Raw genomic sequence first — 17508 nt, 5'->3', positions numbered from 1 at the left:
AAGGTCCCGTTACATGTGTCTGATTCAACTCAGACTCAAGACTCAAGTCTGAGGTTGGAGGAAGGCCATATGAACTGTCAAATTAATCCACCCTTGGCTCTCCTTGAAAACCCCAAAGTTGTGTAATATCACACTTTCTGCATCCAAAGAAACCCTACCCCTCCCACCCACTTCTCCCATTGATTGCCTGCTTTTGAGTCATTTCCTTAGATCACTCTCATGACAGAGGTCCCTGGGATGCTTGTCACAACAGTTTCTGTGCTTGACAAAGGAGACAGAGGCACAGATATGCAGAAGTTTACAAATGTATCATTGAACAACGTTCAGAAGCCACCCGACACCCACAGAGGAGAGGACAGACTAGATTAGCTTTCTCTCCCTACTCCAAGAAGTCATGGCTGACCAGACAGAGGGCAGGAGTAAGAAAGAGGATAGACAACTATCAGCATAAAGGCAGGAATGAGGTACAACTACAGCTGGCTCCTTTGAGGATTCCTTGTAAAGGTTATGAGGGGGGAAAGCTAACAGGCAGAGCCAGTTTTCAAGGACTAAGTGAAACACAGATAGGTGCTCAACACAAGCATCACGCCCACCTGTCCCTCCTGAACAGGCGTGATTTCCTTCCATCCTTTTACATTCCGAAGACCAAAGGAGCCAAAAACTCACATGGGGTCAACTGAGATTCCAGAAAGTGGCCACAGAGGAAGAAATGCATCTTCACTTTGCTGTCAATAGAAGCATCATCGTTCTCTTCTTTTGCCATCCATCCCATAATATGCATGCCCTTTAAAGTGCTGGGCCCCATGCACTCAAAGGACAGAGAACAAGCAGAGGCCAGTGCATTAGTTACCCTTCCTGTTGCTAACCAGAAGGAAGAAATTTATTTTTGGCTCACAGTTTTAGGGCGCACAGTTTGAGGGTATGGGCTCACAGTCCATCAAGGTGTCAGAGGTATGGTGGCTGAGGGGTGAGGAAGCTGCAGCAGCAGCCAGGACACAGAGAGGGATAAACACTGGAGCTCAGCTCACTTTCTCTTTTTTTGTTCATGGGTTTCACCAGCCCATAGGAGGGTGCCACCATCACTGACAGTGAGTCTCCCTGCCTTAGTTAACCCAGAAATCCCCTTCTGGGTGTGCCTAGAGTTCTGTTTCCATACTGACTATAATGTCATCGAGTTGAGAGCCAAAACCAGCCACTGTAATTTCTGAATGAAAATGTCCACACAACTGGGAAAATCTTTCCCTGCCAGTCCCTGAGTGCCCATCAACCGGGTTGCTGCCAGCTTCACACACGGCTATATCAACCCTCCTGTGGCCGAGCCAACAGGACCAACTGCTACACTCAACTTCTTCCTCAGGTGAACAAACAGGAATATGAGAAAAGAAAGGACGCAAGCCAAATCCATTGCTACCCAGGAGAACCCACAGGTAAGGCTGAGTAAGGGAATCGTTCTCCTTAGTCTGACAACCAAACACATTTTCAATTCTTCTACCGGACATTGTGTCCTCAAATGCCAACGACTATGTTTTCCCCTTCGCCAGAGCATCAGCTCAGCACTGCCAGGGGAATGGTCCTGAGGAATGTATAACAGGGAGGGAGGTCACAGCTAACAGATGCAAAGCTTGAACTGGGAAGCAGTTTGGAATTACACCCAAAGATGCTATTGCCAAGTGGGGTGATGGAATTTAAGCAGAGCAGCTTGGAAGTCCAGCATTTGACCCTTAACCTTGTCTCTTTAGAAGGGGAAGCCTTGACTTGGAAGGTGAAGGTCCTGACTTGGAGGATACCTTTCTACCTCCTCTGATACAGATAAGTCATTCTGCCTGCATGCAGACTGGGGGCCATCTTTGCCCCTCCTTATTTTAACAACAAAGCAACTGCATGGGAATTGCTGAAGTCACACACAGTCCCACATGCGATGGCATCTGGGATGTTTTAGGAAACAAGATGGGCTAAGTGTATTCCATGAGCTTATCTTAGAACCTGGTGGTGAAACATCTGTGGGCAGAGTCAGTATGGTACCAGAACTGTGGGCCTTTGTCATGCACTTGTGTGAGCAGGGCTCTGAGACTGTGGAGAAAGCCCTTGGTGAGCCATGACCTGCAGGCCACATGGTTGATGAACCTCATCACTCCCACATGAACTCCAAAGCCTCCTGATCTCTGTCAGAATGCAGACACTTACTTGGCACCATGTGGTGCGAAATGTGCTTCTCTCAGAAGGGTATGCCAAGCCTCCGAAGCAGGAGACTTTCTTTTTTGGTATTAAAAAAATTTCCAGATTTTTTTTTCCCACTTAAATGAAAATAGCTTCACAAAATGGTAGAAGACTGAGGTTGTATACTTTTGAAAGAAAAGAAAATGTTTTGTCCTAAATTAGCTATCCACAGTTCAAGACTTAAAAATTAAGACAGATTAGAGGACAGGTCAAAAGCTGTAAAGATGTGTCAGTTGGTAAAATGCTTGGGATGCAAGCATGGGGACATGAGTTCAGATCCCTGGACCCCTCATGAAGAAGCCAGGTGTGATGGTGTATTTATAACCCTGCTGCGGGGGAGGTAGAGAAAGGAGGATTCCTGGAGCTCACTGGCTAACCGGATTAGCCTAATTGATGGGTTTCAGGTTTAATGAGAGACCCTGTTTCACAGGAAGTGAACAGCATTCGTGAATATGATACCCAAGGTTGTCTTCTAGCCTTCACATGCACCCATGCACATGAGCACACACATTCACGCACACACATACACACAGGCATGCATGCACACACAGTCTTTTAAATCAATTTCACAATGTCGTTGTTTGTTCAAACAATTCTCAGGGTCAGACAAGTAACCCCTGAACAAATGAGTGTCCTCTTTGAGCCACACATACTAGGTTCCTCAGAGTCAGCCCAGAGGTTTCTCCAGACTGGGGAGAAAGACCCTGCCTGCCCCCTTGTTGGATCATACACGGGTCATGTCAGAGTCTTCCAGTTCACATGGAAATAACAGACCACATTCACACTCTCATGCTCACGCACACATGTTCATGTACACACACACATGCACACACACGCTCGTGCATATGCACACATACACGTGCACACACATGCTCATGCATATGCACACACACACACATGCACACACATGCTCATGCATATGCACACACGTGTGCCTAAGGCCCTTACACAGTTAGTGTGACAGGGTCACATTTCATTAGTGCAGCTTCTTTCCTTTTTAATTTTTGTTTGTTTTGGTTTTGCGTTCATCAAAAAACCCACCAAGACTTCTGTGTGTACCCAGGGCTATCCGTGGGTAAAGTGACTTAGGCAACTGTGTCAGGTACACCCTAAAAAGGACCCCAAATTGAGTCTTAAATGTCAAACCTGGGACAGAAGGCTGAGTGCCTATTTAACAAAGTAAACCTGGCCTCCAAGTTCTCCCAGCATCCCTCAGTCCCTACTTGCTAAAGGGTATGACCGGCGTAACTAGCCCTCTCACCCTAAACTCTACAGCCCAGGGCTGGGCTGCCCTTTCCCTAGAGGTTCTTCCCTATAATCCAGCCACTTTGGTTACCTGTCCTTCTGTACCTTTGACATCCTGGCTGCTGCATCTTGGCCCAGCTCAGTCTGGTCATGCCCTCTCTGGACTCTCCCAGACATTCCTTCCTCTAGCTATGCTCTACCGTAAACCTTGTCTTCCAGCATCCCTAGGAGCAACATGTCCTCCTCTTTGCTTTCTGTTTCCTTTTTCATTCAGATCCTAATGTTCTGCTATCAGCTGGCAACATTCTTGAAAATGTTAACAAGTGTAACAAAAGTGTAACAAGTGCTTTTTTTTTAACAATTGTTACAATTGTTACTACTCTGATCCCAGCCCTTTTAGATCAGGCTCTCTAGATGTTCCTACAACACCTCAAAAGAACCACGGGAGAGAAAGAAGGGGTAACATCAGGAGGCTTAACAATTGATGTTTTAAACAGTCTCTTTTCTGTTGGCCCTGCTGGACACGCCCATAGATAGCCCATGTCTCCCATCCCCACTGTGATTCTGAAGGGACCCAGCAAGCCAGAGCTAGGGTGCCCCACCCCTACCCCAGTCTACTCTCACAGCTCCAAAGTCAGGTTAGGCTATCGTGTGCAAATCCAAAGTCTTCAGCCAGAATTCAACTGTAGAGAAATGTTGCCTGAATCTCTCCCAGAACTGACTCACAGCGAGAGCTCAGCAGAAAGACGATGACATGGGAATTTATAAAAAGGTTGCCCCCGGAATGAAACAGGCCAGTTAGGTAGATGGGAGAGATTAAACCCCAATGTACGTGTGTGGGGTGGGGGTGGGGGAGTAGCTATGGACTAGAAGGAGGTATTCCGCAGAGGTGTTTGAAAAAATGCTACATCTATTTTAAGAAATTTATTTCAAAAAGAAGAAAAATAGCCTACATTTCTAATGTAAAGAACACCGCCAGGAAAAAAAAAAATGAGAGAGTCTTCTGTTGGCCTGAGATTTTCACAGGGCTAATGCAGATGTGGGAAATGAGTTATATATAGAAGCTGAGTCCATCCGAGGACAAACTCTAAAAAGAAGAGAGTACTAATGATGGTCAGGAAGCCACCTGGGGCCCTAAAACTCAAAGAATGCAACCATATGCCATTCTGAATCAACACTAGCGCTCCTGGAAGATAAAGTGCAGATGAGTCTAAATTCACCAGATTTCTCACAATTAGAATGTGTAAACTTTACAAAATAAGCAATGTGTAAAATTCCAAGAAAAATACCATTGACTTTGCTCTTGTGACCTATTTCCAATGTCTCACGGGAAATTTTTCCCTCTTCAAGTTTCTTAAGTGACATGGAAATCAGTGGAGCCCCAATATTGCTAGTAAGAACGTCAGTGTGCTCCACGTATTTAGGACACTCTTGACAGTGAGCCTGTGATGGACCATCTTAACTGTCTAGAATCTCTCAGCATGTGCCTATGGAAGGACATTTTACTACGTTAATTGATCTGGGAAGACCCATCTCCAACAACAGGTGAGGCCATTCCCTAGAAAAGGAGTCCTGGATTATGTAAAAAGAAAGTGATCTCCCACCCCCACCCCACCTTTTCTTTCTTACCTATAGATGTGGTATCACCAGTTCCTTTGAGCTTCCTTTACTATGACTTCTGAATTGTGGTGGACTGTATCTAACAGATAAACTCTTATAGTCACAATTCTGGAGTTTAGTTTCTTTAACGAACACAGAAATATTATAAGGATATGTCTTCATTTTAATCCAAGGTATGGGGATGTGGGGTGGGAGAAAAGAACAATCCATAAAGAGGCAAAAGCCAGTGATGAACCCTTTCTCCCTTAAGTTGTTTCTGTCAGAGCTCTGTATCTCGGCAACAGGGACAGACACTAAAATAGGGAGCTTAAAACTAAGTATGGCATGACAGGGGGTGTGTACCAATCACTCAACACAACTATTGATAACTTTCAATTTCCTCTAAAATGGTCCTCCTTTAAGATCTACTAACGGCTATTGTGATCTTTAACAGGAACTGAGTCCTCACTCCTTCGGTAGGCTCAACTGAACCTTGTCTCTCCTCTTCTTCACAGCCCTGCACAGTGATAAATTACCTACTACTTCCCTGACACTGCACTCAGTGTGGAAGCCATAGTAGAATTAGTCTTACATGGCTCTGTCTCTACCACCAACACTCTGAGCAGCAGGGACCATATCTCCTCAGCAGCATCTGACAGGTAAATAGATGTCCACCTGTGGGAGGTCAATGCTGTGTGCTAGGGATTTAAAGGAGTAGAAGCCACGGTCCCTTATAATGCCACACTCATAGAGGACAGGAAGTAATATGACTTATCAAACGCGTAGCTGTTAATGATATGTGCAACAGCTTTATTCTCTGGGATTTAGAACATCTTTTCTTACTCAGAGCCCTGGGAGCTTGGTGAGGTATGAAAGTGGTTGGTCTATAGTCAAGAAAACTCAACAAGACCAAAATAAATTTTGCCCAGGGTCTCCACAAACTATTCCATGGGATACGAATGATAACATATGATTGGGACATGGGATTGAGGGAATCAGATTAGAAAATGAACCCTGTCCCCACCACCCCCAGGAAGGGGGATAACATTTGAAATGTAAATAAAGAAAATATCCAATAAAAAGGAAAAAAAAAACCCTCAAAAAAAAAAAAAAAAGAAAGAAAATGAACCCTGGGAAGCCATCTAGAGACATGGGAAGAAAGGTTGCCTTTGTCCGTTCTTCTGTGGGGATATTTTTTTTCTGCTGAAGACTATGAAAAATAGCTAGGACTATGTTATTTCCAGTTATTTCTTGCAGAGACTTAAGTGGAAGTGAGACTGGTATAAAAGGTAGTGGGTAGCTTCCAGAATATGACAGAAAATGAGAAATTTAATAGGATGAGAAACGTGGAAGAGAAAACAAGCCTGGTTTTTGCTCAAGAGCACTGGGATTTTTCAACAAGATTAAATTCAGGTCACTCAGTTCCCTAATGAAAAATGATTGCTTTCAAGCCAGTAAAAAGTGTCAGTAAGTCCTAGGTACTTGGAAGGCTGCAGCAGAAGGGTCATTTGTCCCCAGGAGTCTGAGGCAACTGATACTGAAAAGTCCTGCCTTGAAGGTTGATGGATGAATGGACAGAAGATAGACAGACAAACATAAAGATATATAGGTTAATATAGATGAATCATAGATGATAGATAAATACAGATGATGATGATGATAGATAGATAGATAGATAGATAGACAGACAGACGGATGGATGACAGATTAGATGGGTAGCAAATGAAAACTTAAAATGAGCACATTAAGGAGACTGTGCTATTCACATCAGTCAAGTCTTTGACTCCTAGGTATAGCTGTAGTCTCACCCTGTATCATTAGCTTTTAAATTGACCTGAAGCCCACAGGAGCAGAGCTACCATGTCCAACTGTACCAGTAGTACACAGCCAACTCTGGGGGCATCATGGATAAAGACCACTGTATGAATACCTCTGGGTTGTAAGGTGAGTCACCATCAAAGTAAAGAGAACTGAGGGTTTATGTTTGTACCTGCTTATGGTGAGAACCATTAGAGATCACATTTCATAAATAGCTAAAATCAGGACCGATGTGGACTTTTCCCATTCTGGGGCTGTCGTGAGACTCTCGTAACTGGAAATTACCTTGATGTCCTTCCTAGTGGCGTGCCTTGAAAGTATTACTACGCCACATCAGATGCCTCTCGCTCTGTGAAGAGGACACAGATTGCACAAGCTGTCTTTAATTAATTGCACCTCCCTACAGCAGGTAACTGGCTTTTAGTACACATATGCTGCAGCACAGCTAAACTGTCTCAGCACAGAAGCAAGGTGCGGAAAGAAACAAACCTTAGGACGCATACACGTTTAACATTCTTCAACAACGGGTTTAACCAGATGGAATATTAGAGACCCCAGATCCTGTGGACATTACTTTATTGTCCTGTCAGGATCTCCAATCGGCCTGAGAAAACCAGAGCTGTGGTGATAAGAACATCATTGTTAGGCCAATGACAGCCAAGTGTGGAAAGTCAGGGAAATGGGGGGGGGGGGGGAGACAGTGGTGATAGCAACTGTGTCCTCAGACACAGGGACAGCATGGTACCAAACCACCCGTCATGACAACTCTGAGGTGTTTCTGCTCCACCTGCAGCCCTTTAAAATGTGAGAAAAGATCAGGAAGCCTCTGTGCTCTTGTCCTGGGTGGATGTGTGCAGGTTTCCGTGCCTCACCCCTCAGCAGTGCAAACACCAGCCCTGGAAAAGGCCATGCTCAGGCTCAGAGTGTGACTAGTTCATGGACTTGGGAATGTCTCTGCATGTACAATCAGAACAAGAAAACCCCACGCACAATTAGCCACTCTGCCAGACTCAAGGAAACAACCTCAAATGAAATGGTATTACCTAATAAGAATATTACACATGTAGACAACTTCCTTGTTAGAGTAGGTGTAATTCCTTAATGTTCTGTTTGCTGGCCTCAAACTTGCTATGTAAGGAGAGATGACCTTCAACTCGTGATCCTTCTGACTCCATCTGTCTATCTGGGGCTGGCAGTACAGACATGCACCACCACGTCCCATTTATGTGTCTTTGCTAAGCTTGGTGTATGCTATTAAGCATTCTACCAACTGACCTATGCACCAAGCCCAATCCACTTTTCCATATTGGAATCTAGTCACATGACAGACTTGTGTATCAGCTTTTGAAAAAGATCTTAAGAAAGGGGAAGATATGTTTTCTTATAATATCTTTATTCATATTTTATTTAGTCAAATGTTCGTGTGCATTGTCATTTCCAGTAATTATGTAAAAATAAATGTCCACAGGACCTTGGGGTCTCTAATATTCCATCTGGTTAAACCCGTTGTCAAAGAATGCTTTGCTAAGCATTTGAGGGTTATATGACTGTTCTTTGGTCACACCCCTCTAAGACAAGTGTCTTAGTCAGGGTTTCTATTCCTGCACAAACATCATGACCAAGAAGCAAGTTATAAAGGAAAGGGTTTATTCAGCTTACATTCCACACTGCTGTTCATTAGCAAAGAAAGTCAGGACTGGAACTCAAGCAGGTCAGGAAGCAGGAGCTGATGCAGAGGCCATGGAGGGATGTTACATACTTGCTTGCTTCCCCTGGCTTGTTCAGCTTGCTTTCTTATAGAACCCAAGACTACTCGTCCAAGGGTGGCACCACCCACAATGCCCCCCCCACCTTGATCACCAATGCAAAAAATGCCCCACAGCTGGATCTCATGGAGGCCCTTCCCCAACTGAAGCTCCTTTCTCTGTGATAACTCCAGCCTGTGTCAAGTTGACACAAAACCAGCCAGTAAACAGGTTTGGATTTTAGTATCGGGGGGAGCTTTCTTTTCACGTTAGCTCAAACACAAGCCCAGTTACTGGATGGTGAGAAACAGATGAATGGCTGAATGGTTGCGGTGTGTCTGACACCTCACCCTTGTCAAAGCCAAGGCTGTCTGAAAGAGAAGGCAGAAACCATGTGGAGAGAAGTGCTCCCATGGACCGAATCTCAGGACTTTACACTGTGAAAATGGCTTTGTTTGTGTGGTATGAACAATCCACCCTGTTCCCCAACCAGATCTCTGTGCGGGGGTCCTGTTGTGCATGGGAGCTGGCTTCCATGCCCTGTGATTCTAATTTGTCTCTGTTTTGTTTAGAAGATGGCATGTTAAGAACAAAACAGAAAATGCGGGGAGTTTAGTGGGTGATTGATGTCCCCACCAGCAAAGCCATAAATCTGGGCAAGTGCTTTCCCTCTCTGAATGACAAGTCATGCCTTGAGATCCTGACAACACAGACTCAGAACTATTTGTGAGGCACAAACAGTAACGGGCAGATTAATGCCTAACCTGTCACTTAGGCTGAATTAGTCATATAAAATAGCCCTGAAAACGGCTGTGAGATTTACGGGTTTGGGTCACCCAGGAGTGTGGCGGGCTAGTTTTGTTTGTAGTACAAACTTTCTTATATTTATACTCCATTGAAGGTAAATGTGTGTATGCACCTCACTTCATTTTGAAGACTGGAAACAGCATAGCCAGAGTACAAGGCTGAGGTCATCAGGGCAGGGGAGTCTATCTCAGGGCTGTGGGTATGGCAAGGACATCCCAAGGAAAATAAATTTGGGTTGGTCACCTTCCATACATTAATACAGTCTTTAAATATTTAAAATATTTAAACATCCAAATGCATTTTGTCACCTAAAGCGGCCAAATGTGGAGGCTGAGGAGATGACTCAGTCAGCAAAATACATTGCAAGCAAGCTTGAGAACCTGAGTTCAAATCCCAGGCACTCACGTAAAAAGCCAGGCATGACAGTAGGTGCCTGAAATCTAATCACTAGGAGGTAGAGGCAGCCAGATGCCTGGGGCTTACTGCCCTGCCAGCATAGCCAAGGTATATGCTCCAGGCCATTCTTAGAAGCTGGACAACTAAAGAGCACCACCAGAAGTTGTCCTCTGGCCTCCACCACACGCACACACAGTACAGGCACATACAAATACATGCACCCCCACACATGTGAAAACACACACACACACATAATATTACTCATAAGGAAATAATAAGTAAACCAGTCAAAGGTTTTAAATACCTGTTTTCATTGTCTTAACAATATGATAATTATTGATAGTCAATTTCAAGTGTTGATTAAAATATTTACATCTACAACCTGCTTTCCGTCTGTTTAGACATATTTTTCCTCCAACAATATGCTGTGATTTACATCTTGGCTGCCTGTCTCCATGCCAGAAGCCCTACTATGAAAGATCTGCCTAGACTTTCTCCGCTCACACAGCCAAACGACTTCCCTGTGTCAATACAGCAGAGCTGATTTCCAGCTGGCCTGGGCTCTGCCTGTCTGTGTCCTTTCTGTCTAGATTTCATACAACCATTCTGAAGTGAGCCAGTCTCAGAGGATGTGAACAGAGGGAACAGAGGGGTCCACGTCAAACCCCCTCTCGGCTCTTGTGCTTTTCCTAGCATTTCCCAAATGCTCAGTGTTCTCCTTCTTGAAGATTACCCCGCCTTTTCTCCTTTTCATTTGCTTCTGTGGGAGCGTATGTTCTGTGTGCCTGGCTGTACCATACCCCCATTTCCCACTTACAAATATCTGAGAAGCAGACACGGGGTTTTAGACCAGGAGCAAAGAACAGAATGCATATTCTGTCCCCTGTTCACACATCCTATAGCAATAGAAAGCCCGGAGACCAGAGCTCTGGAATGTCAGTCATTGCAGCTGATCATCTGCACTGGAATGCCACTAATTCATTTAGTTGCTGGACACAAACCAGGCTCCACCCCAGGAGCTTAGCCTTTCCTCGTCAGCAGGTTGATGGGCCAGGAAGGGTGCTTCAGTCTACAATGTGTGTATCTAGAGGGTGTTACCAGCATGCTGGCTCTAGCTGGATTTAGGGAGCCAGCCCTCGTATGGAATACAAACCTATGCGCCCACAGCCTGTAAACTTCTTGCAGAAAGTCATTTGAAATTAGTAGGAGACTCTGAGCCTGAAGCTGGTAATTGTGCCTGTATATTTAAATGGCTCCTACACTCTGAGGACTGAGCACCGAGGAAGCACAAGCAAATTTCACTGTAACAAGACCTCTCGGGGCACTGAAGGAAGAAATTAATCTAAACGCTAAGGCAGGGACTGTGTCCATTCCAGACTCGGGAGACTTGCCTGATACAAGCTCAGATCTTCTTTTCATGTTGATCACGCCACTTCCACTAAACCTTTAATAAAATCAGTGGTGAGTCATTTATTTAGCTTTTCTGTCTAGAAAAAAAAATACTGCACTTCGCCTTCATTCAATCTTAGAAGAGAGAGAGAAGAGAGAGAGAGAGAGAAATTGGGTGCTTGCTTTAATCCTGAGTTTAGTTAATGAGATGCAGGCTGGGAAAGTGAGTTTTATGACAATCCATTATGATTACCAGGCCCGAAAGCATGCTTTCGTGTTTAACCTTGGAACCTAAGTTGTCATCACAACCCGGCAAGTCTTCATATTCCTTGTTAGAGGAGAGAATAATGCCCACCAGTATGTGGTTTAACATGAGCCAAGTCCACATTTGAAAATGACGGTGCGAAATCTATTTCTTTGTACAAGTAAGGCATGGTAATAACATTTTTTCTAAGTGGATCTCACTAGATCTTTCCATTTTACTAGTTCATGTGCTCCCCTAAATGAGGTTAGAATTACATAAGAAATCAAATTGCCACTTGGCCTTCTACTGAAAACACCATATTTGCCTATAACTCACAGAATCTATGCTTAACCACCATCTCAGCTACACGGTTCTTCCACAGACCCAATCATGCACACAGAGCACCGGCTCCAACTCACCTTGGCACTGGGGTCCTAAAAGCCCACTACAGCAATGATTCTCACCTTAGTTCCTGTCATCTTTCTGACTCTCCACTGAGATCCCAGGAGAACACACTGTGTGATGCCCCCAAACCACTGTTGTATGATTTTTAATTTTTTTTTAATTTTAAAAAATTTTATTAGATATTTTCTTCATTTACATTTCAAATACTATCCCGAAAGTCCCCTATACCCTCCAGCCACCCTGGTCCCCTACCCACCCACTCCCACTTCTTGGTCAGTCCCAGCTTTCTTCTTTACTCCAAGACAACTGTCTTCAGGTGAGAGGCAATAGATCTGTTTTGGTGCCTGGGATACATATATGTGTGTGCACATCTGCCCTTGAATGTCTTTGATCTCATCTCAACCATTTTTTTCACCTGGCATAGTCTTTTCACTGAGGCCAGTGTCTACATGGACCAAAGATTCTCAGCCCTGACCCTAGGTTAACTTATCTCACATAAATCAAAGCAAGCAGAGAGCCCAGGACAGAGCTCTGAGAAGGCTTAGGGTCTCATGTTTAAGTCACAGCTTTTGCCAGATATATTACATAGTGGGATTGCCTTCCCATGTACTTCCCAAACACGGCGGTAGGTCATGTCATGCTTTAAATCCATTCTCTGTTAAAATCTCATTCGTAGCTCTCCTGAGTTGGGTTTTTTTTTTTTTTTGAAAAGTCCCTTAGAAGCAACCCCCCACCCAGGTGAGGACCCAGGGCAGACTTGCTCCCAGGAATTCTCTTCTTCCTTGGGTGTGGCACTTTGTAACCTTGGGCCTTGCTGGGAGAACTTCAAATGTGGTTACTAGACTTAAGCCTACATTTTGATCCCAATTCATCTTCTAGATTACTCCAAGCATATCTGACATACTGTAACACAGATGTGAAAATTGGGTGCACCACTCTCACAAGGCCCTAAATTTGGACTTTATTTCCAACCAAACACTATACTTAAACTGTTCTATTTGACCACATGTCATTCCCCTGCCAAACAATAATAATAATAATAATAATAATACATAATTAAATAAATAATGGTTAACACTAAGTTGTCCAGTTTAAAGCCAGCTTCAGGATCAGTTTACTGTTCTCCCTTCACCTTCAAAGCCAAAAATCCCAAAAGTGCAGATCTTACCCCAGGGACCTTTAACCTTTCAGGGTCTTCTCTGCTCAGCCCAAGTTTGTATCAACTCAAGGATCTCTGGAGTTTCTGCAGCTACAGTGAGCCCTGAGGGCTACAGAAGGAGACATTCAATACACACACACACACACACACACACACACACACACACACCTGTTCCAGCCCCCAAGCACCCTGACAGACAGAGGGAAATCAATGTCTCTGCTTTGACCAGCAACTACTCATACAAGCACATTAATGACAGTGTGCCTCCAATTCTGCCTGGGAGTTATTAACACTGGAAGCCATTTGTAGTTCATTCAACTAAAGAAACCCTTCAGGACTTGGTGCCCTCCCCAGTTCCTTGGCTGTTTGTCCCTTTTATTAAATGTTGAAAGCAGATTTAAGTTTTAATCAAAGGAGAAATTTCTTTTCTCCAAAGAATACCAGCGGTCTAGCGACTTGGAAATGAGCCAGCAGGGGGAGCTCAGGGGCAGCGGTGGGAATGAAAAAGACAAACCTGGTGCAAGGGGAAGTTGGGGTGTAGGACTGCGGACACAGACCCAGGGTCTGCACCTTAAGGACTTTTACCCACAGGGTTTAAGGAATTCACACTCTGATTGTGATACTAAGTCATGGACAGCTGGAGCATTGTAGGGAGTTTGAGGCTGCCCTAGTTACAGGGTCAACAGAAAGGAAGTTGTGACCCTAACTGTGGGTTGAACTCTGGGACAAGACTCTTCCCTGGAGACCCACACAGTCATCTGCTCAGCTGGGTGACCAAGGAGGCACTGGAGGACTTCTCTATACATGAGCCTCAGCATGGAATGAGGGATAGGGCACTGTCTCAGGTCGCTGACTGGACACAGGAGAGGGTCCCTGTTGTGAGGTCAGTCTGCAGGGCCTGCAGTTTCTAGGCCCCTTCTTGATGAGAATCTGTTGAGTTCTGAATGGGAAAAGCTGTCCACACAGCCATCCCTTCTTCCTGCAAGCAAGGTGAGGTGTCCATAAACCTTGCGCTTCTGAAAGATTAGCGAACCTAGAGGGGAGCCCCTCCCCCAACATGTAAAGGAAAAGAGACCTTGTCCTCAATGCCCTTGGTCTTCAGAGCCCTGCTTGCTTTCCCTGGATTCTCTACCTCCTTCTACCCCACCCTTTCCAGCTGTTCCAGAGCCCCACACTCATTTATTTGGACAGAACCAGGCACCAGGTATCAACTACTTCAGTGTGACAAGGCTAGCCCCAGATCTAGCTGGTGGTCTTGAATCGGTTGGTCCACTTCCCTGTGCCTCAGTTTCCTCCTCTGTCACCGACTGCCCAGGGTATGGAGAGGCTCACAGAAGGGGACACGTGTGGGAGTGCTTGGCACTGCTCTCAGCATTTACACCATGAGGCAACCAATGGCTGTCACTGTGGCTTCTGTTCCCCGGGTTGCCAGGAGACTCCCATCTCCCAGCCCAGATCCACCCTCCTCCTCCCCCAAGCTCTTGGCTCTCTCCCAAGTCCTGTGCCTGGGTGCTGCACCACCTTGCCCTTCTGCCTGTTGTTTGGATCCAAAGCTGTCCATAGAGGAGAGTGGAGCTGCGAGGAGACATTTGATTTCTGAAGTTGTTAATTCTACTCTAGACTTCCAAAAAAAGATCACCCATCTGTCAAACATTTTTTTTTAAATAAAATACAAAGAAGATAACAGATCTTTCACCGTAATTAAGTATCAAGTGAGAGGAAATGAAAACAGACTTGGCTGGGCATCTAGTTGAAGAGGATAGCACTGTATAACCCCAAATCTTCTTGTGGAAGAGATTACAGTCGCTTTTTAAAAGAAAAATATGCAAGCCACCAGCTTGTATATTCTATATACATTTAATCAAAAAAGGGTCTTGGGTTTAAAATGAGCTCTTTTGCCAACACTCCCTGATGCCTCAGAGGTAGCAGTTTCTCTTTCTCTCTCTTTCTCTCTCTCTCTCTCTCTCTCTCTCTCTCTCTCTCTCTCTCTCTCTCACACACACACACACACACACACACACACACGCTCAAGCTTGGACTCTGCATGTTTTCCAGGGCTCTGATTAACTGATTAATGCAAGCCCTGTCACAGACAATGATTCTGCAAGAGCTGCACCCAGGCACAAATCCTAACCCCCTTCCCCACCTCTTTTCTGAGACCGGATTTCCCAGGTGGCTAGCACTGTCTGCTAACATTCAGATTGTGTCCCAAGGAAACACGTGAGGACACACTCCCTGAAGAAAGCACAAATATTCATGAGACACAAATAACTGGCTTTCTCTTCAGAGGTACAGAACCCTAAGTCATAGATCAGAAACAATATACCTACATCCCTTTCTCTTTCTAAGGCTAATTTCAAAAGTTGCAAACTTAGCAAATTTCTACACTGCATTCAAACCAAGCTATCAAGACAGCCTATGCTCAAAGCAAATAATAACAGGATCCATCTACCCCTCAGCCCCACTGGGCACCCTTCGGGTTTCTGAGAATCCCACAGGGGCAGAGCCTTCTCACTCTGCGGTTTCCCTGTGAGAGTGGAAGGATTGCTCACCTCACTCATGTTGGCCTGACTCCGCAGCTAGGTCCCACAGAACAGCTCAGAAGGCAATGCTCAGGGGTGGCTGCTTCCCTGGTCCTGGCTTTTCTCTTAAAAAGAGCTGCTGGGTGGCATCATGCCTCCCGCCAACCAATGAGAGGCATTCACCTGTCTGAACGCCTGCAGACATCTGAGAGCGCAAAGAGCCACCTAGTGGAGCACAGTGGAACTGCGTGGCAGGTCTCTGCTCCGCTTCCATCCAGGAACCAAGGAATTTGCTGCACACCAAAGCATCCACCCTAAAAGGATTCTACACCCTGATGCAGAGATACTTGGTCATCCATGATCATGGCTGATCAGGTCACAATAGCAAGGAAAGAGGCTTGTTCTAGACGCCCATCAGCAGTCAAAAGGATAATCAAGCTGCAGTATAGAAGATTTTAAGCCATTAAAAAAAGGGGGGGAGGGGGGAATCATGACATTTGCAGCAAGATGGAAGAAAATGGGAAATATTACAGCAAGCGAGGTAAGCCAGACTCAGAAGGACAAATTTCCCTGCTCATATGGAGATCCTGACTTCAACTTTTTACTGCTGTGTTTATTTGAATGAGGGTGGGTTCAAGGTATGGGTGTGGGAAGAGTAAACTGCGACTTGTGATATGAGATTGGACAGGGAATACTGGGGATAGAAAGGAATAAATGGGGAGGAGGGGCAAGAAATGGTAGAGAAGAAGGGGTGGGGACGCCCAACTAAAACTCAAGACGTTTGAAATGCCACAAGGAAACCTGTTGCTCTAGAAGGTTTTATTTATTTTTATTTTTTTAATTTAAAGGAGAGAGAAACGTAACAGTCACAGGCACTCTGATGGTCACAGGACTGCCCCTGCCGATGGACTGGGAGGTGCAGGACTCACACCCTCTGGGACTGTATCTTACATGTCTATAATTGACAGACTCTGTTTTTCATTGAAGAGGAATGGGAAACCTTGTGTGGAGTGGTTCTTATCCCTCTGGGCTCCCAGCTGTTCCCGCCCCCCTTTGGGGGCACCAGCTTCAGACTTTAGAGTTGACCACTCTCTGTTTAGAGTCCCCCCCTCCAATCTGTCTGTCTGCTTGGACCCTAGGGTGGAAGGACATGTCTGTAGTGACCTTTGGAATCCAGCAGTCTTGAATCCCACTTGGCAGTGACATGAGAGAAAACATCTGTTTTCACTTAGGGTTGTGACAGCCCCACCTAGGGACAGGACCCCATAAAAGGTCTCCTCACCTTGGCCCTGATGAGCCATTGGGGAAAGCAGCTCCTTTTTATACCCCTCAGTCCAGACCTTGTGAGCCTGGAAGTGTGGTGTCTGCCAGATAAGCAGCATTAGCAGTGTATGCCCCAGCTAATCATGGTGAATATCAACATGACGAACAAGACCATGTCGAGGGCCCCCCAAACCTTCCTTTGTGCCCCCAATACCTGTCCCAGTGCCTCCTGTACCCAGAAAGACCTGCACGACACCCCCTGTCTACTGATTCCCTCTTCTCGGCTCAGCTGCATTCTCCTCCGAGAGTTGCCAGCTTTCTGTTCCGAGTTCTAACATCATGGCATCCTCTGTGTGTCTCCAAATGGAAAGGGCATGGCCAGAAGCTGTAGTACACACATGTGGGGGTGTGCACATGTGGGGGTGTGAGAGAACAGGGAGCGGAAGACAAGAGCTTCACCCACAGCTCCTATGGGTCCCCAACCTCCTAAGCCAGAGCCACTGTCATGGACATCATGTCTTCCAAGTGGAAGCACTGGATGTTCACCAGGATGCAAATTTCACAGAGTGAAATATATGGACAGTATGGTATACAATATGTGCATACATGTATGCCCCTATACATATGTATTACATGTACATGTCATATACCACATACAAGTTAGTGGCATGTCCCAACCATGTAAATAAAGACATCTTC

At 45.3% G+C, this 17508-nt stretch overlaps 1 protein-coding gene across 1 annotated transcript in view; it reads right to left on the bottom strand.

The window, feature by feature from the left end:
• Pcp4 (Purkinje cell protein 4) overlaps positions 1-15686 on the bottom strand; it is a 58384-nt gene extending 42698 nt beyond the window's left edge. Inside the window, exon 1 of the mRNA XM_021185574.2 lies at positions 15577-15686. Coding sequence (XP_021041233.1) covers positions 15577-15585 — 9 coding nt within the window. The 5' untranslated portion in view covers positions 15586-15686. The remainder of the gene's footprint in view (positions 1-15576) is intronic.
• Between the last annotated feature and the right edge of the window lie 1822 nt (positions 15687-17508).

Source organism: Mus caroli, unplaced genomic scaffold (assembly GCF_978045245.1).
Source record: "Mus caroli unplaced genomic scaffold, Mus_caroli_1 scaffold_17, whole genome shotgun sequence".
In the NCBI taxonomy this organism is placed as follows: Eukaryota; Metazoa; Chordata; class Mammalia; order Rodentia; family Muridae; genus Mus; species Mus caroli.
This window is presented reverse-complemented; position numbering and strand designations above follow the sequence as displayed.